This window comes from Spermophilus citellus (genome assembly GCF_964194105.1).
Source record: "Spermophilus citellus genome assembly, chromosome: 3".
NCBI classification, from domain to species: domain Eukaryota; kingdom Metazoa; phylum Chordata; class Mammalia; order Rodentia; family Sciuridae; genus Spermophilus; species Spermophilus citellus.
This window is the reverse complement of record NC_138184.1, coordinates 11,694,497-11,717,077: the sequence shown is the minus strand read 5'-3', so window position 1 is coordinate 11,717,077 and position 22,581 is coordinate 11,694,497. Positions and strand designations below refer to the sequence as shown.

Sequence of the window (22,581 nt, the reverse complement as noted above, 5' to 3'; positions counted from 1 at the left end):
GACAGTCCTCAGGTAATGTGTATATTAAGGAGCTGTGTCTTTTCTTTGCTCCTCTAGGGCAGGTTCCTTTTGCATTGTCCAGACAGGGATTAATTAAGAGCAGGGAATCACCCTCGCTATCTTCTGAGTCCTCATCTGTAAAATGGGCACGATGATCCCTGGTAGAGGTGTGATGCCAAGTCACGCACTAAACAAGCGAGGAGTCTTAACTACTAGCATCAGGCCAGGGTTGGGACCCAGCAAAGGAGTGGACACTGAGCGCCTCCTACAGCCTCTCACTCCTGAGGCCCAGCATCCCCCGAAGCTCCCGCAGTGGCTAGAGGAATCCTAGTAGGGAGCCCCAGCCTGGACCCCAAGCTGCGCAGTGCCAAGCCTTCTGAATGACGACGGTCGGCGGCCGGGCGACCTATGACCCGCGGCGCCGGCTGCGCCCCTCCCCCGCTGGCAGGTGGACAGCGGCTGCGCCGGGAGGGCAGTGGCGTCAACCTCCGCTGGCAGGCGGCCGCTGCCGCACTGGGCGGGGGCGGGGGACTGCGGCGCACACGGGGCCTGCCCGGCGCCCGCCGGGGCCGCCTCTCGGGCTTCGGAGCGCGGCGCGGCCACCCGCCAGCCTCAGCCGCCCCGCCCGGCCAGCCCGGGCCGCAGTCTGCGCCTCCGCCCCGCCCTCTCACCCCGGGATTGACACTGAACGTTCTGCCGGGGGCTTGCCTGACAGCGCGCCTCGGCCAATGCGCGGCCTCTCAGAGCGAGCCCCGGACCCCGGCCGGCGCCTGGGCAAATCACGGGCGCCTGCCCGCCCAGCTGAGACCTCACGAGCCTGTGAATGGCCAGGCGTCCTCGGCGCGCGTCACGGGGCCAAGGAGCCTATGGCGGCGCGGGAGGGTGTCGGAGGGCCAATGGACGGCGCCGAGGCGCCGTCAGTCAGAAAGGCCTAGGCCAATGATCGGCGGGTTGCGGGGGCGTCACGGACGCAGCGGACTTGGACTGAGGATCCCGGGCGGGCGGGCGCGCGCGGAGAGACGCGGGAAGCAGGGGCTGGGCGGGGGTCGCGGCGCCGCAGCCAGCGCAGCCAGCCCGAGGGGCCGCTGCCTCCGCCGCCCAGCGCGCTCCGGGGCCGCTGGCTGCCTGTAGCACCCGCCACACCGCAGCTCCAGGACCGGCCCCGGCCGCCGCCGCCGCGATGGGCAACGCCGCCGCCGCCAAGAAGGGCAGCGAGCAGGAGAGCGGTGAGTGCCCGGGCCGTGACCCTGATTTCGGCCCCGCGATGCCAGCCCGCGCCCTGTCCATCACTGCATGGCCCCTCCCCCCATCGGGCCCCCCCATTCCTCTCTGCTCACCCCAAGCGCCCCTTCCCCCTGCCTGTCCGAGCCTGGGGCCTGAGAGCCCGCATAGGGGCCCTACCTCCACCTCCGTAGAAGCCCTTTTGCAATAGCCGGCCGCCCCCCACTGCAAAGTCCGTGCCCCCCCCACCCAGCTGTCACTGCCAACCATGGTACGTATGACCGCTGGGGCCCCACATGGGTCCCTGTCACCACCCCACTCCCTCCTTTCCTACCCCTCTCCCCAGATTCTAATCCCCCCACCCCCGACTTCCTCACTCACCTGCCTCACATATGGGAGCCACTGCCTGACCCTTACCCAGGCCTCTACCAGTGTGGGAGTGCTGTGGGGTCCGCCTCCACCCCGCAGGGACCTTGGCCACTTGATGACCACACCCCTCCCCCTTCCAGCCCCCGCCATCTTTCTCCTGCCCTTCCCCTCTTCACCTTATCCACAGTCCCCCCTAGGCCCACCCTACCCTCCCCCCCCCCCCCCCCCCGCCTTTGAGCATTTCCCAGAGCCACCTCCAGCATTGTTTTTCCCTTCTGTGTCACTTGGCATAGGGGACAAGATCTTTCTGGGTCCCTCTGCCCCTCTTGCATCCTGTCACTCTGACTCTGCTTGTACTCCCTCCTCCAAGCAAGCGTCTGTCCCTGGCTGGGGTAGCAGACTGTTTATGAACCTAGAGAATGTCTTTTGGGAGCGTCAATGCTTCCAAAGCCAAGTTTGAGCTGCTCTTGCTAGGATCCATTGCTCCTCTTTCCTGGATTGGGGGTGGGGGGTGTCCGCATAGCCCCCTCCCATCTCCTACCCTGCTATGGGCTGTATGCTCCTTGGTGGGCCCCTCAATAAATGGTGTTTCACAACCGAGACTCCTCATTCACCTAGTCCCTGGGGCTTCTTCACCTGTTCCTGGCTCCTGACTGGGAATGAAGTGTCGGGTTGGTGAGGCTCACTCGCCTTGAACTGGGATGATCAGAAAGAGGACTTGGGGAGGGGGGGAGGTAGTCAAGGAGAGTAATGAGTGACATCTAGTTATTTGCTTTGCCAAGGGACAAATAGATTCTCTATAGACCAGGGCTCAGAGAGAGGCTTTTCCTACTCCCTAGACTTCAGCTGTGTTGGCCTTTCCCATCTGGAGAGAGAGAAAGATTCTGTGTTTGAAAACGCCATCAGAAATGGCCTTGAGCCCCCTCCCCAATTTCCCCTAGCTCTTAATTGTTGTCACTGAAGCCCTAAAAGTGGGCCTCAGCTGGGAATCCCCTTCCAGGCACCCAGAAATATTCCAAACTGAAAAGGAAGCCACATCCAACTATGCCCTTCCCAGTTCTTGGTCTCAAACCTGAGTGTCAGAGTCCCAGAATGCCCCCCCACCAGAAATATGAAAAAGCTACGAAGGCCTGGGTATTTCTGCCTGCACACAGTCTGACGGCAGGACTCTGAGTGGCAGAGCCTTGAAGAGGCCCGATATGTTACCAATGGGCGGGGGACAGGAGCACAAATGCCTGTAGTTGAGTGCTTGATGACAGAGGAGCAGGTGGGCAGTGTCCAAAAACAGCCTGGGCATGAGCTTGGAGGGGACTAGGCAGAGGGGACAGCCAGGCCCCCAGCAGGTGAGGCAAGCTGGGAGGTGGAAGGTGGACGCAGGCAGCTATCTATTGCAATGGCTGGGTTGAAAGTTGGGGAGATGACATAGTCCTGGAAGACCTTCAAGGCATTCCAAATGCATGCGGTGGGGGGGCGGATAGGGAGCCACATAGGGGAAAAGATCCCCAGAAAAAGATCAGAGGCTCCGGAAGGAACTGCTAATTCTCTCAGTGCGCAGGCCAGACACTCAGGAGTGAATGATCACAATGAGATAGAGCCACTCTATGGGGCAGCTAGGACGTGCCAGGCTGGAGGCTCCATAGACATATCTGCTCTGGTAATTTTCCTAGTGGGCTTTTATTCGAATTTCCCAAATGAGCCATCTGAGTTTGATGTGGACAACATCATGGGGACAGGATTCACATCCAGGTCTATCTACCAGCAATCTTCCTGGACCCCAGAATTTCCCCACTTTTTAAAAACTATTTTTTTAGTTGTTGATAAACCTTTATTTATTTATATATGGTGTTGAGAATCAAACCCAGTACCTCACACATGCCAGGCAAATGCGCTACTGCTGAGCCACAGCCCCAGCCCCTCATTTTTTTTTTTAATTTTAAAAAATTGTCTTTTATGAGACAGGGTCTCATTAAGTTGCCTAGGCTGGCCTCGAACTTGCTATCCTCCTGCCTCAGTTTCTGAGTTGCTGGGATTATAGGCATGTGCCACCATGCCTGGCTCTTCTTTTTTGGTGCTAGAGATTGATCCCAAGGGTGCTTAACCACTGAGCCATATCCCCTGAGCTCCTTTTTTTGTGGTGCTGGGGATTGAACCCAGGGCCTTGTGCATGCAAGGCAAGCACTCTACCAACTGAGCTATATCCCCAGCAGTTCCTGCCTCTTTTTAATATTTATTTTTTAGTTAGAGGTGGGCACAGTGTCTTTATTTTACTCTATATGGTGCTGAGCATCAAACCCAGTGCCTCATGCATGCTAGGCGCATGCTCTATCTCTGAGCCACAGCCACAGCCCTCCTCTGCCCTTTTTAATTTTTTTTTTTTTATTTTGAGATAGGGTCTCACTAAGTTGCTTAGGGCTTCACTTAGTAGTTGCTAAGGTTGGCCTCAAACTTGTGATCCTCCTGCCTCAGCTTTCTGAGTTGTGGGATTACAGGTATATGCCGTACACCCAGGTGCCAATTGACATTCTTAAACTGACCTCCAGATTTTTATTCTATTTGCATACTGTATATACTTTTTTTTAAACAAGATGTACTTTTTAAAAAAAATCTTTATTTTTTATTTATTTGTTTTTATGTGGTCCTGAGGATCGAACCCAGGGCCTCATGTGTGCGAAGCAAGCGCTCTACCACTGAGCCACAACCCCAGCCCCCTGTGTATATTTTCTTAATCTAAAATAATAAAAGCCAGGCATAGGGCACCCACCTGTAGTCCCAGCTACTAAGGACACTGAGGTGAGAGAATCTCTTGAGTTGAGGAGTTCAGACCAGCCTGGGCAACATAGCAAGACCCCATCTCAAATAAAATAAAATAAAACATTTACTCATTTCTGTTCAGAGGAAAGCTATGGTCCTATCCTAGGGAATAATATAAATGAAATCATAGAATTGCTATGCCAGTTACATTCTCTTTGATACACATTAAAATACAATGTAACTAGATAAATGAAACATCTCTAAAATAATTTCATGTTCTGCCAGTGGGACCATGGCATGCTTTGGAAAACAGGCTGAAGCCATGTATCCTCCCAGAGAAGGAACTCAATGAGGAAGCAAGCCCCTCTATGCTTCAAGCCACTTTGATTCTGAGAGGATGGAGTCACACAAAATTTGCCCTCTTGTAATCAGGGTGGGGCGGGGGCGGGGGCAGTAGCCAAGCCATCCTGCAGAGGGCACCTGCATTTCATCTGGCAGATGCCAGCCCAGCTTGGGTTAAGAAGATGCCCAGCCTTAGTAGGTACTAATTAGGCATCCTGTGCCCCCTGTGTGCCATCTCTGTGCCAAGGCAAGAGGGTAAAGATGTAGAATGGCATCAGGTGGAGTGGGATGGGGGAAATCTGCACCCAAAGATGACGAAGTCTTTGGCAGGGGCCAGGGTGAGAAGCTGAGGGCTGAAGGAATTGAGAGGGCAGAACCCCAGGAGGCTTCCAGGTCAGACAGCCAAGTGGGGCTCAGGTCTGAGCTGACACTGGCTGGAAGACACCCCTGGGAGTTGGCCCACAGGGAAGGAGAAGCTTCCCAGGCCCCCAGAGACAAGGGAATCCAGGCACTGAAAGAAAGATACACACAGGAGGTCCCTGGATGGGAAGAACTGTTGCCCTCTAACATCCTACAGAGGCTCAAGAGGGCCAGAAATCTTCTGTGCATTGGCAGTTGTATGGGTGCCAAGGAGGTTCTGCCAAGACAGCTTTGCCTTTAGCCCAATTGGGCCAATAGCAATTCAGAGGGTTCTATCTACCCTTTCCCTGTACCCACTGGCCTCCAGATTGGGTTTCTTCCTGCTCCTATCCCCACCCCCAACTCCCTGTCTCCCTCTCCAGGCAGGGCTCTAGGGATGGGCAGCCAAGCTGGTAAGGCAGGTCTCCTGAGCCTTCCCAGCCACCGTAGTCCTAGTGCCCTGAGAGGAAGACTAAGTGATGGCTTCCAACTCCAACGATGGTGAGGCTGAGTCTGTTGCTATAGCAACTTCCTAGGCGCTCTGCCCCTCAAGTCAGGGAGGGGATGCAGTTGGGTTTGGGGGCGCAGGTGGAAAGCAGTGTGTAGACCCTGGCTGTCCTGGAAACCGCTCCCATACTAACACCCTTGGGCTGTGGGGCTTGGGGAAGAGCAGGGGGTATGAATGGCCCAATTCAGAAGAGGGGATGGTCCCCCAGAGTGGGGGTCCAACTCAGACTGAGACAGTGGGGCAGCCAGCCGAGTATTGGGATTCAGTTCAGGTGAAGATTGGTCCAGCTCAATGTTGGGGTCCAACAGAGACTCGGGGATCATCTAGTCCAGGATGGAGGGTCCAGCTCAGAATGGGGCTTGGTCCAGTCCAGAGTAGAAGGTGGTACGGCCCAGAGCAGGGGATCCAGGAGGATTAGGCCTGGATTGGGGCTCCCAGCCCAGGTTGGGCACCTGCCCCAGAGTCCCCAGGACTGCCAGGTATCGAAGTGGAGAAAGGCGGAGGTTACTATCTTGGGGAGAGAGGGTCCCAAGGTGGGCTCCTTCCGTGGGAGTCCCTGGTACCTTGCTCAGTTTGATGTCCTGCTGTTGTAACTGCCCGGGACAGATTCAAACCCAGGACAGATTTCTAGATTTCCACCTCTTGCTGTGGCCCTGGCTTTTCAAGGGGTACCTGGGTTTTTCTCTGTGAGTCCAAAGCAAATCCCCACCAGAGCGGAGGCGGTGGCACCCACCACTGCCCCCAGTGTGGGAGGGGTGGGCGAGGCAGCAGCCAGCTAGGTTACCCACCTAAACCACTTCCTGTCGCCAGCAGAGAACAGAGTGTGGGGTGCCCGCAGGGAGCCTGCCACTGACCCTCCGCTGCTTTGGGGATCTGGAAAGGAGGGGGAAGATGGTCAAGGCTGCTTCCCCTCCCCCACCCCGGGGTTTAGCCATTCATTTCCGGTTTGGACTTTCATGGCCCTGAGCAGAGCCAAGCACAGGGCAAGGTTTGACAGAGGCCAAGGACATCCCGGGACGCTGTTCCCCTCTCCGCCCCCACATAGGAACAAGACAAAGAACCAGATGTGCCCATTTCTTTCTCGGGGGTAGCAGGACTTGGGGGCTTCACATTGAAAGGGAACTGGGGAGGAGATAGGGTGACTCCTGCCTCCCTCCACCTTTCTCTCCAGCTGTTCTTCCAGCTAGTTAACAAGCTCTGGGGCTCCTTTAGCCCCCAGGGAGTCTCTGCCTGTTGCTTAAGCCAGGTCCTTAACTCCTTCCCCTCTGCCCAGTGGGCACTGCTCTGGGCACATTGATGGCCTGCCTCCAGTCAGTCTTGTACCCACCCCGGGAGGCAGGGCCTGGCATCTTGGGAGCAGTGAAAGTCCCTAGAAGGGGAAGTTAGCTTTAACACCCCGCCCTAGGACAGGCAGGCCGGCCAGAGGGACACCCTCGGGAGAATCTTCCCACCTCCTCCTGCCAAGGAGAGCCTCTGCAGACCTCGGCCAGCCTGGAGCAGGTACCTTTAAATGCCTCCGTGGCAACCAGCTCCTCCTCCCTGGTCCCCTGAGGCCTTCCCAAGGAAGCCAGCTCAGAGGCTCTGCATTTTCCTGGTTCCCCAGCAAAGGGAGGATTCCAAGGAGAGACCAGGGAAGCCTAGGATGGATCTGGGGTCCAGCAGCAGCCAGGGTGGGGGCTCAGAGATCACCTTCCAGTTGTGGCTGCAGCTGCTCCTCTGGGCCCACCTGGTTCTCCGTTTCCTGGGCTACCTGCGTCACAACTTCCAAGGACCTAAGCCGCAGCCAGCACCCTGAGCCTCCCTGACCAGGCCCGATGGGCCCCAGGTCACCCTATCCCATCCAGCCCCTATGCCATCCTGTGCCAAGAGAAACAGGAAGCAGAGGTAAGTGTGGGGGCTTCTGTCTGAGGCCCAGCTCCATGAACCCTCTTATCTCCCTGCTCCTCCTGGCATTGACCCCTCCTACCTGTCCCCAAGCCTGACGAGCCAGCAGGGCCCGGTGGCACAGAGAGGAAACAGCCCAGGCCCTCCCAGGCTTCAGGATGCCAAAGAAGGTGGGCCAAGCAGCTCATGGAGCCACACAGCAGGACACTAGCAGCAGCCAGAGCCACCGAGTTGGGGAAGCCCAGGGATGGCTGGGAGCAGGAAGCAGGACCCCAGCCCAGCCCTTCTGTCTCTGGTGCAGGCCCAATACAGCACCCTCTGCCCGCCTGCAATCCAGAATTCTTTGTGGATTGTTTAGAGGTCTCCAGGGAAGGCATGATGTCTCTGAAAGGTTGTGCTGGTGAAGGCACCAGATGTGTGCAGCCCCCAGGCTCAGAGAGGTCTCTTGGGTCTGTCGCCCCATCAGGCAGAGCCTAGGGGCCACAGCCATTCACTGCCCACCCCTCTTGGCCCACTCGCCTTTTGCAAGGTCTTCCTAGCCAGCAGGCTCCACTCTAGCCGCCATTCTTCTAGTCCCATGAAGGGCTTTTCTCTCTGAATACTGTTGGAGAGTCTTGGGGACAGTGGGGAATGGTGGCTACTCAGCAGGCCATGTGGAATTCCTAGCGGGCAGATGACAAGCAAGGTCAAAGAGCAGGATTGTAGGGCCCCTTAGGTTGAGGACACCTCTGTACCCAGTAATCCAGTGTCTGAGTTGGTAGTAAAGCAGATAGTCTCATGGGCAGTGGGTCAGACAGATTGATGGTCTCAGGACTAATCAATCTTCTCATCTGTACAGTGGGAAGAAGAGCAGCTTTGACCTGGCAAAGTCAGATTTTTAGCATCAAAAACACTTAGCCAGGGCTGGGGTGTAGCTCACCAGAAAAGCACTAGCCTCCCATTCACAAAGCCCTGGGTTTGATCCCCAGTTCCAAAAAAAGAAAGAAAAGGAAAAAAAGAAAACTACTTAGCCAGGTGTGGTGGCACATATCTGTAATTCTAGCGACTTGGGAGGCTGAGGCAGAAGGATCACCGGTTTGGGACCAGCCTCAACAGCTTAGTGAGACCCTGTCTCAAATTTTTAAAAATAAATAAAATAAAAATAAAAAGGGCTGGGGATGTAACTCAGTGGTAAAGCACCCCTGAGGTCAATCCCCCATACCAAAAATTTTTTAAATATTTTTTTAAAAAAAGAAAGAAAGAAAGGAAAACAGTTCAAGTCTGGCACATAGAGAACAGTGTCTGGCCCTGCACAGTGGTCCCAGGGTGAATCTGTAAGGTGAGAATCCATCAAGCTGTGCCGTGGGGATCTGAGCACTCAGCCAGGTCTGGTGGCATGTGCCTGGAGTCCCAGCTATTTGGGAGAATGGGGCAGGAAGATCACGTGAGCCCAAGAGTTCGAAACCAGCCTGGCCAACACAGCCAGACATCATTTATTTATTTTTCCAGTCAGGGGTGGGGGATTTATCCCAGAGGCACTTCACCACTGAGCCACATCCCCAGCCCTTTGGACTTTTTATTTTGAGACAGGTTCTCGCTGAGTTGCTTAGGTCTTCGCTGAGTTGCTGAGGCTGGCCACGAACTTGCGATACTCCTGCCTCAGCCTCCCAAATCGCATACACCGCCTCTGGCAGACATCATTTCTTTAAAAGATTTGAACTTTCAATGAATCTCCCTGTATTTTCTACCCACATTTCAAAAATACTTCAAAAAATCGTAGATGACATTTTCCTGGCATGAACCGCCCCCAATGCTGGCCACTGCGTAGCCTCCACTCTTCACAGCCATCCTGCGGGCTCATGGCTCTTGTTATTCCAATTGTTTTTTAACTTTAGTTGTAGATGGACACAATACCTGTATCTTATTTGTTTATTTATTTTTATGTGGTGCTGAGGATCAACCCAATGCCTCACATGTGCCAGGCAAGGGCTCTACCACTGAGCCATCACCCCAGCCCCTTATTATTCCCACTTTACAGGTGGGGAAGACTAAGGCCTAGAGAAGTGAAGTCAGTTGTCCAAAATCACTCAGGGACCACTCAGGCATCTGGACCCAGTCTCACCCCCAAGTCCTGGCCCTCAACCGCTTGGCTGGGCTGCCTCTCGGTCCTTAGGGGAGCAGTTCAAGTCTCAGTGTCCTAGGCCGTTATGGGAAAATGGATAAAAGAAGGATTGTGGAGTGAGTCGAATGAGAAAGTAAGACAAGACAGCGTTGCAGGGGTCCACCAGGGAGGTCTCTGTTGCGCGGATGTGACGTTGGCCTCAGGGTACTGTGGACCATCGTGGGGGCATCCAGTAAGCCTTCCTCTGAACCAACACTGGACTAAGGCCCCACGATTGGCAAAGACAGGTACAGGGCCAGCTGGGGGCCAAGGTGACAGCTGAGCCCCCCAAGGACGCCTGCTACCCGAGCCTCAGAGGCCTCCACCACAGGCCCGGCCTCCCCAGAGAAGGGGCCAGAGGAGCAGCCAGACCCAAAGGCTATAAATACCTCTGCTGGCTGGCGTGTCCCTGGCCAAGGAATGTTGGTCAGAACTGGGGCAGGCGGGGGTGAGCTGGCCCTGGCGTTTCTCTCTGTCCCCCTAGGTGCAACCCCTGAGTCTCCCTGTGCCCATTTTGGATGGACTGGAGGCAGGTTCCCACCTCTCTGTAGTAGGGGGTACCCAGGCCCCAGCCCATTTCAGGATCCCCAAAAGTTGCCTTCGAGCTCAGACCCGGGTGCTCAGAGGTCCTGGGACAAGGTCAGGCTCTAGCTTTAAGAAGGTGCACCTCACTTTCCACTAACGGACATATCCCAAAGGTAACCCGATCCGCCCCCTGAGGCCGGAGTCTCCATCTAACCCTCCCCTCTCTTCCTTTCAGTGAAAGAGTTCTTAGCCAAAGCCAAAGAAGATTTTCTTAAAAAATGGGAAAATCCCGCTCAGGTAAGCCCTTCCAGGTACAGAGCCCTGCGAGAGTGGGCCCAGGCCGCCCCCACCATCCCTGCCACGTACTTGGAAGTTTAGGACCCCTGGGGGGGGCGCTCCAGACCTGCCCCCCTCCTTCCGCACATGCCCAGGGTTCTACCTGATTCCCCCCTCAGGCTCCCCCACCCCACCCACCCTTTCCCTGGCAGTCCTGCTCCCCCACCCCCACACAGCTGCCAGCAGCTCCTGGGCCCCAGGCCAGGGCCGGATCTGGCCCCTGCCACCGCCTGGAGGAATGTGCCCTCCACCATCTTGCTGTCCAGTCCCCTGTCTTCACCCCCCTCACTCCACCAGCTCCCAGGGCCCCCTCTGCCGGCAGCACAGGGGACACCCCAGACCCTGGTCCAACAGGCCGCAGGGAAGAAGTGTTCCTGACCCCCGGCTCAACCCTTCTACCCACAGAACACAGCCCATTTGGATCAGTTTGAGAGAATCAAGACCCTTGGAACGGGCTCCTTTGGGCGGGTGATGCTGGTGAAGCACAAGGAGACTGGGAATCACTATGCCATGAAAATCCTCGACAAACAGAAGGTAAGCCCCCTGCCTGCACCCACCCCACCCCCAGGCTGGGCCCATTGAGTTTTTTTTTGTTTGTTTGTTTGTTTTTTGGTACCAGGGATTGAACCCAGGGATGTTTAACCACTGAGCCACATCCCAGACCTTTTTCTTTTTTTTTTTTTTTAATTTACTTAGAGACAGGGTCTCACTGAGTTGGTAAGCGCCTTGCTAAATTCTGAGGCTTTGAACTCTCGATCCTCCTGCCTCAGCCTCCCGAGCTGCTGGGATTACAGGGGTGTGCCACCACGCATGGTTCTGGGTGTGCACATTCTGAGCCCACTACCTGAGTGCTTTTCTTGCCCATTCATTCACCCACTCACCAGCTAGCCTCTGCAGGTTCTACACACATGGATTCCGACAATCACAAATTGCAAATGTCCCCCCCCATAAAATTTCTAGAAAGTTCCAAAAGGCAAAACTTTTTTTTTAATATTTATTTTTTAGTTGTAGTTGGATACAATGTCTTTATTTTATTTATTTTTATGTGGTGCTGAGGATCGAACCCAGGGCCTTGCACGTGCTAGGCTAGTGCTCTACCTCTGAGCCCTTATCTTTATTTTAATGTGATGCCAGGGATTGAACCCAGTGCCTCACACATGCTAGGCAAGCGCTCTACCACTGAGCCACAACCCGACCCCTTTTGTGAGTGTGTGTGTCATGCTGGCGATTGAACCCAGAGCCTTGTGCATGCGAGGCAAGCCCTCTACCAACTGAGCTATCTCCGCAGCCCCAAAACTTTTAACTTCCCCCATGCAAAGTGCTACACTGAATCCCCATGAATGAAGTGACACATAGACATTTTATTAGGTATTGTAAGTAATCTAAAGATGACTTAAAAGTCTACAGGCTGAGGGTGGAGCTCAGTAGTAAAGCATTTGGCCAACATGCTCCAGGCCCTGGGTTCCATCCAGGATCACAGAAAAATAAGTCTATGGGAGGATGTGCCAAAGTTCTGTACTGTGCCATTTTATGCAAGGGACTTGAACATTTGCAGATTTTTGGTATCTGTAGAGGATCCTGGAACCACCCCTCTGTGGACACAGGGGTGAGTGTTCTCCCTGAGCCCCCTTGCCATGCGAGGCCTAAGGACTAGGAGAGCCCTGCACAGCTTTCACCAGGCCAGCCCCCAAGACTGGCCACCAGTGACACAGGATATACCCAGGCTGTGTAGAGGAGAGCACTCTTCCTGGAAAATGTAGTTTTGTTTTGTTTTTGTTTGATATCAGGGATTGAACCCAGCGACACTTGACCACTGAGCCACACCCCAGCCCTCCTTTGCATTTTATTTAGAGACAAGGCCTCACTAAGTTGCTTAGTGCCTCACCACTTAGTGCCATTGTTGAGGCTGGCTATGAACCCGAGATCCTCCTGTCTCAGCCTCCCGAGCTGCTGAGATTACAGGCGTGTGCCACTGCACCCAGCAAGAAAGTGGTCTTTCCATAAGATCTTTGAGATGCTACTTGATGTAAGGCACTGCTGTCACACAACACTATGTAACAGAAATGTAATAAAAAGCACAGAGGAGATTTTGTCTTTTCTAGTTGCCCATCAAAAAAAGTACAAAGGAACAGGTGATGTGGGGTGGGGGAACGATCCAAGGGTGTTGAGCCCTGTGAAGCTTTACCACTGAGCCACATTCCCAGCCCTTTCAATTTTTTATTTTGAGATAGGGTCTCACTGAGTTGCTTAGGGCCTTGCTAAATTGTTGAGGCTGGCCTCAAACTTGCAATCCTTCTGCCTCGCCTCCAGGGTTGTGGGATTACAGGCGCGTGCTACTAGGCCCTGTGGTTTGTTTTCCTTTCAGTACTGGAGCTCAGTGTCCTAGTCAAGGGCTCTACCACTGAGCCACACCCCTCGCCCCTCAGATTCATTTTGGCCACATGTTGTAATTAAGCCAGTAGATCTACAGTATTATCATTTCCATATTTTTAATATTTATTTTTTTAGTACAGGTGAACACAATATCTTTATTTTTATGTGGTGCTGAGGATCGAACCCAGTGCCTCACGCATGCCAGGCGAGCGCTCTACCACTGAGCCACAACCCCAGCCCATTTCCATATGTTACCCATGTAAAATATTAATGAGACACTTTCATTTTCTGTTCCTCAGTAAATTGTCTTTAGATCTGCTGTGTATTTCACACTTACAGCAGGTCTTCATTCAGATGGTCAGTTCTCCATGGAAAGACCAGACTCTCCTGTCCAGGTTGTTCAGAACATCCGTAAAGGTCCTCCCGAGGGCTGGAGTGGAGCTCAGCGGTCGCAGGCTTGTCTCGCATGCATGAGGCCCTGGGTTCTGTCCCAGGGCTGCAAATGGGAGAAATCATCCAGTACCTACACCGAGTGTCATTTTAGATACTCAAAATTTTAAATTGGGTTCCCTGGTCAGCTGACCACATTTCAAGGGCTCATCAACCCTCCGTGGCCAGCGGCAGTTGCACTGGACAGCACAGGTGTGGACCCTGAGGACGCAGCTGTGTGGGCAAGGAGGGGGACACCTCAGCAAAGCCCTTCCCAGCTCACCCAGGAGCCCAGCTGCCTGAGTGTCACACTGGCCTAACAGTGACCGACTGTGACGTCGAACAAGTCCCTTTCCCTGTCTGGGCTTCCAAACTGCCCTGCTCCCAGCACGACCTTCTCCGGGCTTCTGCCATGATTTAACAAGAAACTGTGGGGCTAGATGTGTGGCTAGCATGTGCAAGACCCTGGGGTCCATCCCCAGCACCACAAAAAAAGGAAAAAAAAGAGAGAGAGAGAGAAAAACTGTTCTTGAGACGGCTGCTCATGGCTGCTCATGGTGTGTGCTGTTAGGGAACAGCTGAAGGCGAGGAGGAATCAGCCCAAGGTCCTGGTTGATGTGCAGTGGCGTTCTCAACCAAGAGAGGGCCGTTTCTAAACTCCCCACACCTGCAGCCATGCCTGCCTATCTTTCCAGTTCCAGCCAAGCTGCCCCTTCCTCCAGGAAGCCCTCTCTGATTCACCCTCTCCTCACACTGTACCAGAGGCCTTATCTGGGTATCCACAGGCCCAAGCTTCCCACACACAGTGGAGCCCTCTAGGCCGTGGGGCTGTGACTCCTGTGTTCTTTGCTCTGGTCTGTGTGCCACATGAGGACAAGCAGCCTCTGGCCTCCTCCTCGCTATGTCCTCAGCACCCAGCCTGGGGCCTAGCAGGCCACGGGCACTCCAGTGGTCCTGGCTGAAGGAAGCAGCCCAGCTCTGGCTTCCCTAGTCCCAGGCACCGGTGCCTGGGCATGAGGCTCCTTTCTCTCTGTTTGTTTTTGGTACCGGGGATTAAACTTAGGGGCACTCGACCACTGAGCCACCTCCCCAGCCCTATTATGTATTTTATTTAGAGACAGGGTCTCACTGAGTTGCTTAGGGCCTCGCTAAGTTGCTGAGGCTGGCTTTGAACTCGTGATCCTCCTGCTCAGCCTCCAGAGCCTCTGAGACGACAGGTGTGCGCCACCGTGCCCGGCCACCAGGCCCCTCTCATGGCTCCTCCACCCACCTCTTCTGCCCGCAGGTGGTGAAGCTGAAACAGATCGAACACACCCTGAATGAGAAGCGCATCTTGCAAGCAGTCACCTTCCCGTTCCTGGTCAAACTCGAGTTCTCCTTCAAGGTGGGCCCAGCCAGGTCCTTGTACTGGTCCCAGCCACTGAGTACAGCCTCCCAGGGCCAGGGAGCAGGACATCTAACGGCTGCCCACTTCTGGGGAAGATAGATTCCTGGAGGAGGGACACAGGGACAGGACCAGGCCAGAGCTCTGGTAGGCCCAAGCTCAGCTCCTGGGCTCGCCGACTGTAGTTCAGTGACCTTGGGCAAGTCACCCACCCGGAGCCGTCCCTCCAGATCATCACCCAGTGCTCGGTCAGGAGCACAGACCTACCCTCGGCCGCCCGGGACCAACTCCCAGCCCTGTCCTTCCTCAACCGTGACCCATACAAGGGACCTCGTGCCCCTGAGCCTCATTTTTCTCAGCTATAAAATAGGAACTGCAACATTCCCCACCCGCTGGGGTTGTCATGACAGTTTTGAGCCCAGAACGAGGCCCTTTGTGCGTTACTGTGGGAGCCATCAGAAGCTGTGGCTGCGGGACTCTGGAAGGGGCACTCAGCACCACCTTCGTGGTCCTGAACCACAAGCCAGCAGTGACAAGAGCTTGCCATATAACACGTCCATGCTCGGAGGGGCCTGGGTGACCCTGTGTTGCTGTCCTCTTGAAATTTGTAATAATATTTTTTAAACAAGGATTCTCACTTTTTTTTTTTTTTTTTTTTTTTTAAGAGATGGTTCCTTGCTATGTTGACCAGCCTGGCCTCAAACTCAGATGATCCTCCTGTCTTGGCCTCCTTAGAGGCTGGGACTGCAGGTGCACACCACTGTGCCCAGCTCATTTTCATTGGGAGGAAATTCTGTAGCCTGTCCTTTGTCTCTGTTTTCCCCAGTAGTCGGGGATGAACCCAGGGGCGCTCTGCCACTGAGCTACAGCTACAGCCCAGCCCTTTTTTATTTTTTTTTTTTTTTGGAGACAGTCTCATTTAGTTGCTAAGACTGTTCTCAAACTTGCCGTCCTCCTGCCTCAGCCTCCTGAGTAGCTGGGATGACAGGCAGGCATTTCTGCGCCTGGTTTAGTCCAACTTTACAGATGACAAAATTGTAGCCCTGGAAGTTACTCAAGCTCCCAGTTAAGTCCTCTCCCTCAAGCGGGGGCACACTGCCCAGGTCCCTTACACCCATGAGCTGGCCCCATGTCCACCTTCTGTAAGGCGGGGTAATGGCCGTCCATTCTTCCTCACCGGCAGGATGAGTGGCAAGGCGTGGTTCAGCAGAGAGGGCACCTGGTGTTGGAGTGTTCTTCCCTGGGAGCCCGAGTTGTCCTTTTATGTCTTTAACACCTGTCCTATAAGGCCACTGAGGCCGTTAGAGGGGCCCAGGGCTCTGGAAATGGGGTCTTGATGTGCTCTGCCTCCCGCAGGACAATTCAAACTTGTACATGGTCATGGAGTACGTGCCTGGCGGGGAGATGTTCTCCCACCTACGGCGGATCGGGAGGTTCAGGTGAGCAGCTGCCTCCCACAGCCCCGAGCCACCAAACCATCTGGGGACACGGAGGACTCCTGCATGCTGGGACATGGAAGGGGTGTCTGGTGCCCATGGGGTTTTGTTTCCAAGGTGCTGAGGAATCTGTGATGTTTCAGCTCCCACAGAACAAGACGAGCCAGTGGTTATGGCAACTAGGGGTCAAAATGTAGGCCGGCTGGGCGCAGCCCGGGGGCAAGGGCACAGGCTTCCCTGTGTGAAGCACTGGGTTCAGTCCCCAGCACCAAAAAAACAGTTTTTTGGTTATGATTTTGAGACAGGGCCTCTCTCTGTTGCCCGAACTAGTCTGAAACACCTGGGTACAAATGATCCTCCTGCCTCAGCCTTTCAAGTAACTGGGACCACAGGCATGGGCCACCAAGCCCAGCCAAAAAAAAAAAAAAGTTGGCAATTTCATGGATTTTTTAAGATTTATACTATTATTTTATTTGATGAATAAATATAGGTAAATTTCACATACAATAATGTGCATATAGATCGTTAGTGTTCCATTCCATAAGTTTTGACAATTATATACATTTTGGTAATCTCCACCTAAAACACTATCAAATACTTTTGTTACCCCTGAAAACTGGGGGTGGAACCCAGGGCCTTGGAAACTGGCCACCACTGAGTCACACCTCTAGGTCTTATATCCTTTTTTTTTTTTTTTTTTTTTGTACCAGGGATTGAACCCAGGGTCACTTAACCACTGAGCCACATCCCCAGTCCTTTCTTAAATTTTTTTTTTTTTTTTTTTTTTTTGAGACAGGGTCATGCTAAGTTGCTTAGGGTCTCACTAAATTGCTGAGGTTGGCTTTGAACTCTCAATCCTCCTGCCTCAGCCTCCCAAGCCACTGGGATTACAGGCAGGTGCCCCCACACCCAGCACTCATATCCCTTTCTTGATAAATCACCTCCCGTGACAGACAGTTGTCCTTTCTGGTTTCGAGTCCCCATCAGTTAGTCTTGTCTGGGTCTGGACCCTCTGGGCATGCACCCTGCAGTTTGGGTTCTGTGTGTCCCTGTCTTCTGCGTTAGTTACATTTGTAACCAGCCAAGCCGTGGAGGTCATTCCCGGCTGGTCCTGGTAGGTCAGGTGGGTGCACTCCTCCATAGGGTTCCATCCCAGTGTGTGATCCCGTGGGATTCTGCAGTTCCTTCTCCTGTTGCTCGTGTGTGTGTGTGTGTGTGTGTGTGTATGTGTGTATGTGTGTGTGTGTCTGGAAGTGGCCTCTCACTTGCTGGGCAAGCCCTCGACCACTGAGCTGCACCCCAGCCCTTTTCAGGTGAGCTGTGGTCTCCTTTCATGTTGCCCAGGCTCACCCCAAGTTCCTGGGCTCCAGGGATCTTTCCGCCTCAGCCTCCCACGTAGGTTGGACCCGGAGCACTGCTCTGTGCTGGCCTTGCATGTGCATGTGGATAGCTGAACTGGGGGTGTCTTCCTCTGCAGGTGGCTCTGCAGACCCAATGCTGGACAATGTAGGGCGTGGCCATCATGCTCACCCTCCCCTCTCCTTCTTCTTGTCCCCTCAGTGAGCCCCATGCCCGATTCTACGCGGCGCAGATCGTCCTGACGTTCGAGTATTTACACTCTCTGGACCTCATCTACCGGGACCTGAAGCCAGAGAACCTCCTCATTGACCAGCAGGGCTACATTCAGGTGACCACCAGGCCAGGCCAGGGGCAGCCTCAGGGGGCCATGACTTGGACCCTCCCTCCCAGCCAACTGCTCATTCTTGTGCCCACAGGTGACAGACTTCGGTTTTGCCAAACGCGTGAAGGGCCGCACCTGGACCTTGTGTGGGACCCCCGAGTACCTGGCCCCCGAGATTATCCTGAGCAAAGTAGGCGCTCCCTCCCCCTCCCCCAGACCCACTCAGCCCTCACCCCGTCCTCACCCTTCTCCCCTCACCCCCTGCCCCCTCCCTCTTGCTCCAGGGTTACAATAAGGCTGTGGACTGGTGGGCCCTCGGGGTTCTCATCTATGAGATGGCCGCTGGCTACCCGCCCTTCTTCGCTGACCAGCCCATCCAGATCTACGAGAAAATCGTCTCTGGGAAGGTGAGGCCAGGCATGGGGCTTAACCCTGAAAGAAACAGGAAGGGCCCCCCCCCCCCCGCCCGCCTGCTGGTCCCTGCTTGTTGTCAAAATAAGCTAGAAGATCACCGAGTCAGGCCAGGGGGTGAAGCTGGTACCCCGGCCACACAGAGGCCAGCACCTGGAGCAGCCTGACTGTCCTGCTGACCACAGCAGATCCCCAAGGGCTTCCAGAACCCTGAGCCCCACGTGTCCTCCAGCCACAGAGAGCGTGCCACCTGGACACAGGCTCTTCCTGCCTCTAGTTGTGTCCCTCAGTGTGAATTTTCACAAGTTTCAAAGCAGAAGAGCAACTGTGTTTGGTTCCCAGGTAGTGCCTGTGACCCCTCCAGGGTGCCCATCCTATGACATAGGGCAGAGAGCCCCTGAGCTCCTTCCCAAGTCCTTCTAACCCGAGGCTCAGGTAAGACATGCTGGAGCTGTTTGACTCAGGTCGACAGAGCAGGTGAAGCACCTGTCATCCCCGTGGGAGAGATGCAGAAACTGAGGCTCAGGAGGAGGGTACGTGTGGCCTGAGATCACTCCTCCCGGAGTGACGGGGGCATGGTGGTGGGTGCTGAGGGACTGAGAGTTTGGGGACTCCACCCGACTGCTGCCCTCCGCTCACCCCCGGCCGCCTCTGGCATGGCCCAGCGTCTCCCACCAGAGAGCTCCTGGCTGGCTCGGAGTTCCTGCGCTGTTTGGCCTGGCACCTATGGGCTTTGAGACTTTGAGCAGTCAGTTTGCCCCTCTGAGCCTCATCTTACCTCTCTGTGGACTGGGGAACCCACCGTCTCCCTCTCCTGGAGGTTGGAAGGAGTCCCAGCCACGGCACGGGCTCCTCTGGGCCAGCAGCATATTCAGCATCTCTTAGAGGGAAGGACAGTACCAGGCAGAACAGCAAGTGCTAAGATGGTGGCCCAGAGTGGAAAAAAGAAAAGTCCAAAGAGATTCCAAGGGGGGACGAGGGGGAAATGAGCATAATTCCCTTCTTTGTAATGTTTTGCAGTTCCCACGCACCCTCAGCGGTGTTATCTCCTCCACATAATCCTGGGATGTGTGCCCCATATCAGAGAGGCAGGCGTTGGCCCAGAGAGGTTAAGGGTCATGGCCAAGGTCACACAGCATGAGAGAGGCAGAGCAGGGACTAGAAGTCAGGTTTGGTTTGGTTTTGTTGCCCAGTACTGGAAATTGAACCCAGGCCTCACCTCACATATGCTAGACAAGCATTCTACCACTGAGCTATATCTCCAGCCCTAGGTGGAGCTAACAGAAGTCAATTCTATGGCTATAAAAGCAGTGACTGCATACAAGGCTGTGGGGTTCAGAGAATCGGGGGGAATGCTTCCAGAAGAATTGATCTGGGCCTTAAAAAACAGAAACGTTGTAGCTGTGTGTTGCTCATTAGCGTGAGTTTTCCAGAAGTCCCAAGAGCCCCACAGAGACAGCAAAGCATGGAACCCCAACAGGCCTGTGATGAATCACCCTTCCCACTGCTCCCCGTGACCTTGGGGTCACTATTTAACCCTTCGAGTCTCAGTTTCCTCTTCTCTGAAATGGAAACCCTCATGGCCCTAGCCTAAGAGCAGAGGTTCTGGAAGAGGTCCCCGCTCCAGCAGCACCAGCATGGCCAGGGAATTTGTTAGAGATGCAGATTCTCAGCTTCACCCAGATCTAAATCAGAAACCCCAGAGTGGACCCAGAGCTGTTTTCACAAGATTCCAGCAGGCACTCAAGTTTGGGGGCCTCTGCCTACTAGGACTGCTGAATGGAGAAAGCAGCTTTCCGGGCCTCTCAGGCTCCACCCCAACACCCCATTCTGTCTGTGCCCGCCTCCAGGTACGGTTCCCGTCTCACTTCAGCTCTGACTTGAAGGACCTGCTTCGGAACCTTCTGCAGGTGGATCTCACCAAGCGCTTCGGGAACCTCAAGAATGGGGTCAACGACATCAAGAACCACAAGTGGTTTGCCACGACTGACTGGATCGCCATCTACCAGAGAAAGGTGAGCCCCTCCCGGGCATGCCGAGGGTTCTGGAGGAAGCCAGGAGCCAGGGAGGACTGCAGTGGAGAGACAGAAAAGGAAGAGGGTCTTGAAAATCGTCCCCAGGTTCAGCATCAGTATACACTAGGCAGCTTTGAGCCAGGGAAGACTAGAGATACAATTCTGGGGTCCTGGGGTTATTTGGCCACCCTGTGGCCTTGGGCAAGAGATGCTGCTCTGGGAAGTAATTTCCCCTTTGGTGAGTTGGCCATAATTCTAGACTTTGGTTGCTAAGAAGAATTCATACCATAAAGCTAAGAACAGACCTGAGTCAAAGTAAATATCTCATGAATGTTAGGCCGTTCGCATTTATTGTTGTAATGATGACAGTGATGGCTGCTGAGGTCTGGTTGGTTCTGATCCCTCTCCAGGTGGAAGCTCCCTTCATACCAAAGTTTAAAGGCCCTGGGGACACGAGTAACTTTGACGACTATGAGGAGGAAGAGATCCGGGTTTCCATCAATGAGAAGTGTGGCAAGGAGTTTGCTGAGTTTTAGGGGTGTGCCTGTGCCCCCATGGGTTTTCTTGTCTTTCTTTTCTTTTTTTTTTTTTTTCTTTTGTGGGGGGTGGGAGGGTTGGATTGAACAGCCAGAGGGCCCCAGAGTTCCTTGCATCTACTTTCACCCCCCACCCCACCCACCAGGGAAGGGGGAACAGGAAGCCCAGATATTTAGAGGAATGGAAACACCAGCTGCTCCCCCACTCCCTTTGCCTTCTTGCCCCTCCCCCACAGGTCCAACTCCACCCCAGCCCACTCTGCCAGTTTTAAATGAGTTTCTCAGCTCCGGACAGACCAGGTCTTACTGGTGTGTCCAGGAACCGGGTGAGGAAAGAGGAGTCCAAACTTAACTCCAGTCCCCCAGCCCCACCCTGCTTCTGGCACTGGGCACCAAGGGCAAATGAATGAAGAGCTGGCCTTCTCTGTGGGGCCCTCCTGCCTGGGAAGGACAGTTTTTTGTGACATGTCATTGGGCTGCTTGCTAGAATTTTTCTAAAATACGATTTAAAATCTTATTTAAGTTCCACCAGTGCCTCCCTTCCTCCTTCCTCTGTCCCCACTCTTCTCATGTCCCCCTCCCACTCCCCAAAACCATTTTAAGGAGGCTGGGAAGCAGACTGACTGAACAGGAAGGACCAGGGGTTTGAACCTCTGCCCTGAGCTGCTAACATCCCCACCCCCTTCCCCAGGGGGGCGGGGAGGGGGGCTTCTGCCAACCTTCCTTACTGGGGTCCCAGCCTCTGTAGCAAGCCCTCGCCCTCTTCCCCAACAACACATCTCTCTTCACCCTGGAGCTTTGGGAGCCAGACGAAGCAGCTGCCCCTCTCCCTGCCAAAGAGGAATCGTCCCCAAAAAAGATAGAGGGGGAACCCCAAGCCCAGGGTCTCTCCTTCCAGCAGCAGCCCCCAACCCAAGCTCCTTAATTTTACTCTCAGCTAGATTTTAATGCCCAGCCTCCTTCCAGCCCAGCTGGGAAGGCAACCCTACAAAAGGACATGGAAAAGTCCCCCACCACACACAAGGCCCTGAGTTCAAGGCCAGGGTTGCTGGGGAGAGGCTGCCTGTCTTATCCACCCAGCAGCTTCAGCGCCCCCCATCCTGGGTGCCCCTCCTCTAGCTTAGCTGTCAGCTGTCCATCACTTCTCCCCGCCCTCTGTCTGATTTGTGCTTTTCTCTCTCAATAGAAAGATGGGGAGCCACCCCGTTTATCTCCGTATTTGTCCCTCTCAAAACTTCTCCCTGAACCCAGAGGAGCTCTCAGGCCTGGGGTGGGGCCCCAGGTGGGCGTGGGGGCCATTCAACCTGTGTGCTGCGAAGGACGAGACTTCCTCTTGAACAGTGTGCTGTTGTAAACATATTTGAAAACTATTACCAATAAAGTTTTGTTTAAAAAAAAAAGTGTCGCTGGTGTTCCTGACTTCGGTCACCCACCCACACACCCCCAGGGGGTTGGAAAGCAAATTTCGGACTTGGGCATTCAGGCTAATCAGGCCCTGGCCTGGAGTCCTTCTAAAACCAGGTTTCCCTGGAATTCCACCACTTCTTCCGCCCCGCTAGAGAAGGGGGAGCTAACTGCCCTTTGACCCCGAATTCGGGGTCCCCAAATCTGTGGCGCGCCCCTCTTCGTCCGGCCCAGGACCGAGAGGGCGCTCTAGGGAGACGCTGGGGCTGGCGCCCCGGGAGGCCGAGCAGCGGCGGGGGCGGCTCTGGCAGGAAGAGTAAAGGGGGGAGCCCGAGCGCGCCCCCCACCCCGCATCTTCTGCGCGGGGCCAGACGCACCAGAGGGGCGCAAGGGCGGCGGCGGCCCGAGGGTCCTCGCAGCGCTCCAGGAGCGCAGCA

General features: G+C 54.7%; 2 protein-coding genes across 3 annotated transcripts; both read left to right on the top strand.

Annotated features, from left to right (window-relative positions):
- Positions 1–944: 944 nt before the first annotated feature.
- PRKACA (protein kinase cAMP-activated catalytic subunit alpha) lies at positions 945–20,983 on the top strand. Of its 2 annotated transcripts, none has more exons than XM_081286127.1 (10): positions 945–1,226; positions 10,375–10,436; positions 10,881–11,009; positions 14,563–14,661; positions 16,018–16,100; positions 17,658–17,784; positions 17,873–17,968; positions 18,063–18,185; positions 20,040–20,204; positions 20,615–20,983. In XM_081286127.1, exons 1-10 carry the CDS (start codon positions 1,181–1,183, stop codon positions 20,738–20,740), a joined length of 1,056 nt encoding a protein of 351 aa, XP_081142253.1. In that variant the 5' UTR covers positions 945–1,180; the 3' UTR covers positions 20,741–20,983. The 2 variants fall into 2 exon arrangements, with proteins under 2 accessions (XP_081142253.1, XP_081142252.1); XM_081286126.1 differs by lacking the exon at positions 945–1,226 and adding an exon at positions 7,336–7,474.
- On the top strand, positions 5,566–7,385 carry SMIM46 (small integral membrane protein 46; the record flags this gene model as incomplete). Its single annotated transcript, XM_081286128.1, has 2 exons — positions 5,566–5,583; positions 7,194–7,385. Exons 1-2 carry the CDS (start codon positions 5,581–5,583, stop codon positions 7,383–7,385), a joined length of 195 nt encoding a protein of 64 aa, XP_081142254.1. The 5' UTR covers positions 5,566–5,580.
- Positions 20,984–22,581: the final 1,598 nt, after the last annotated feature.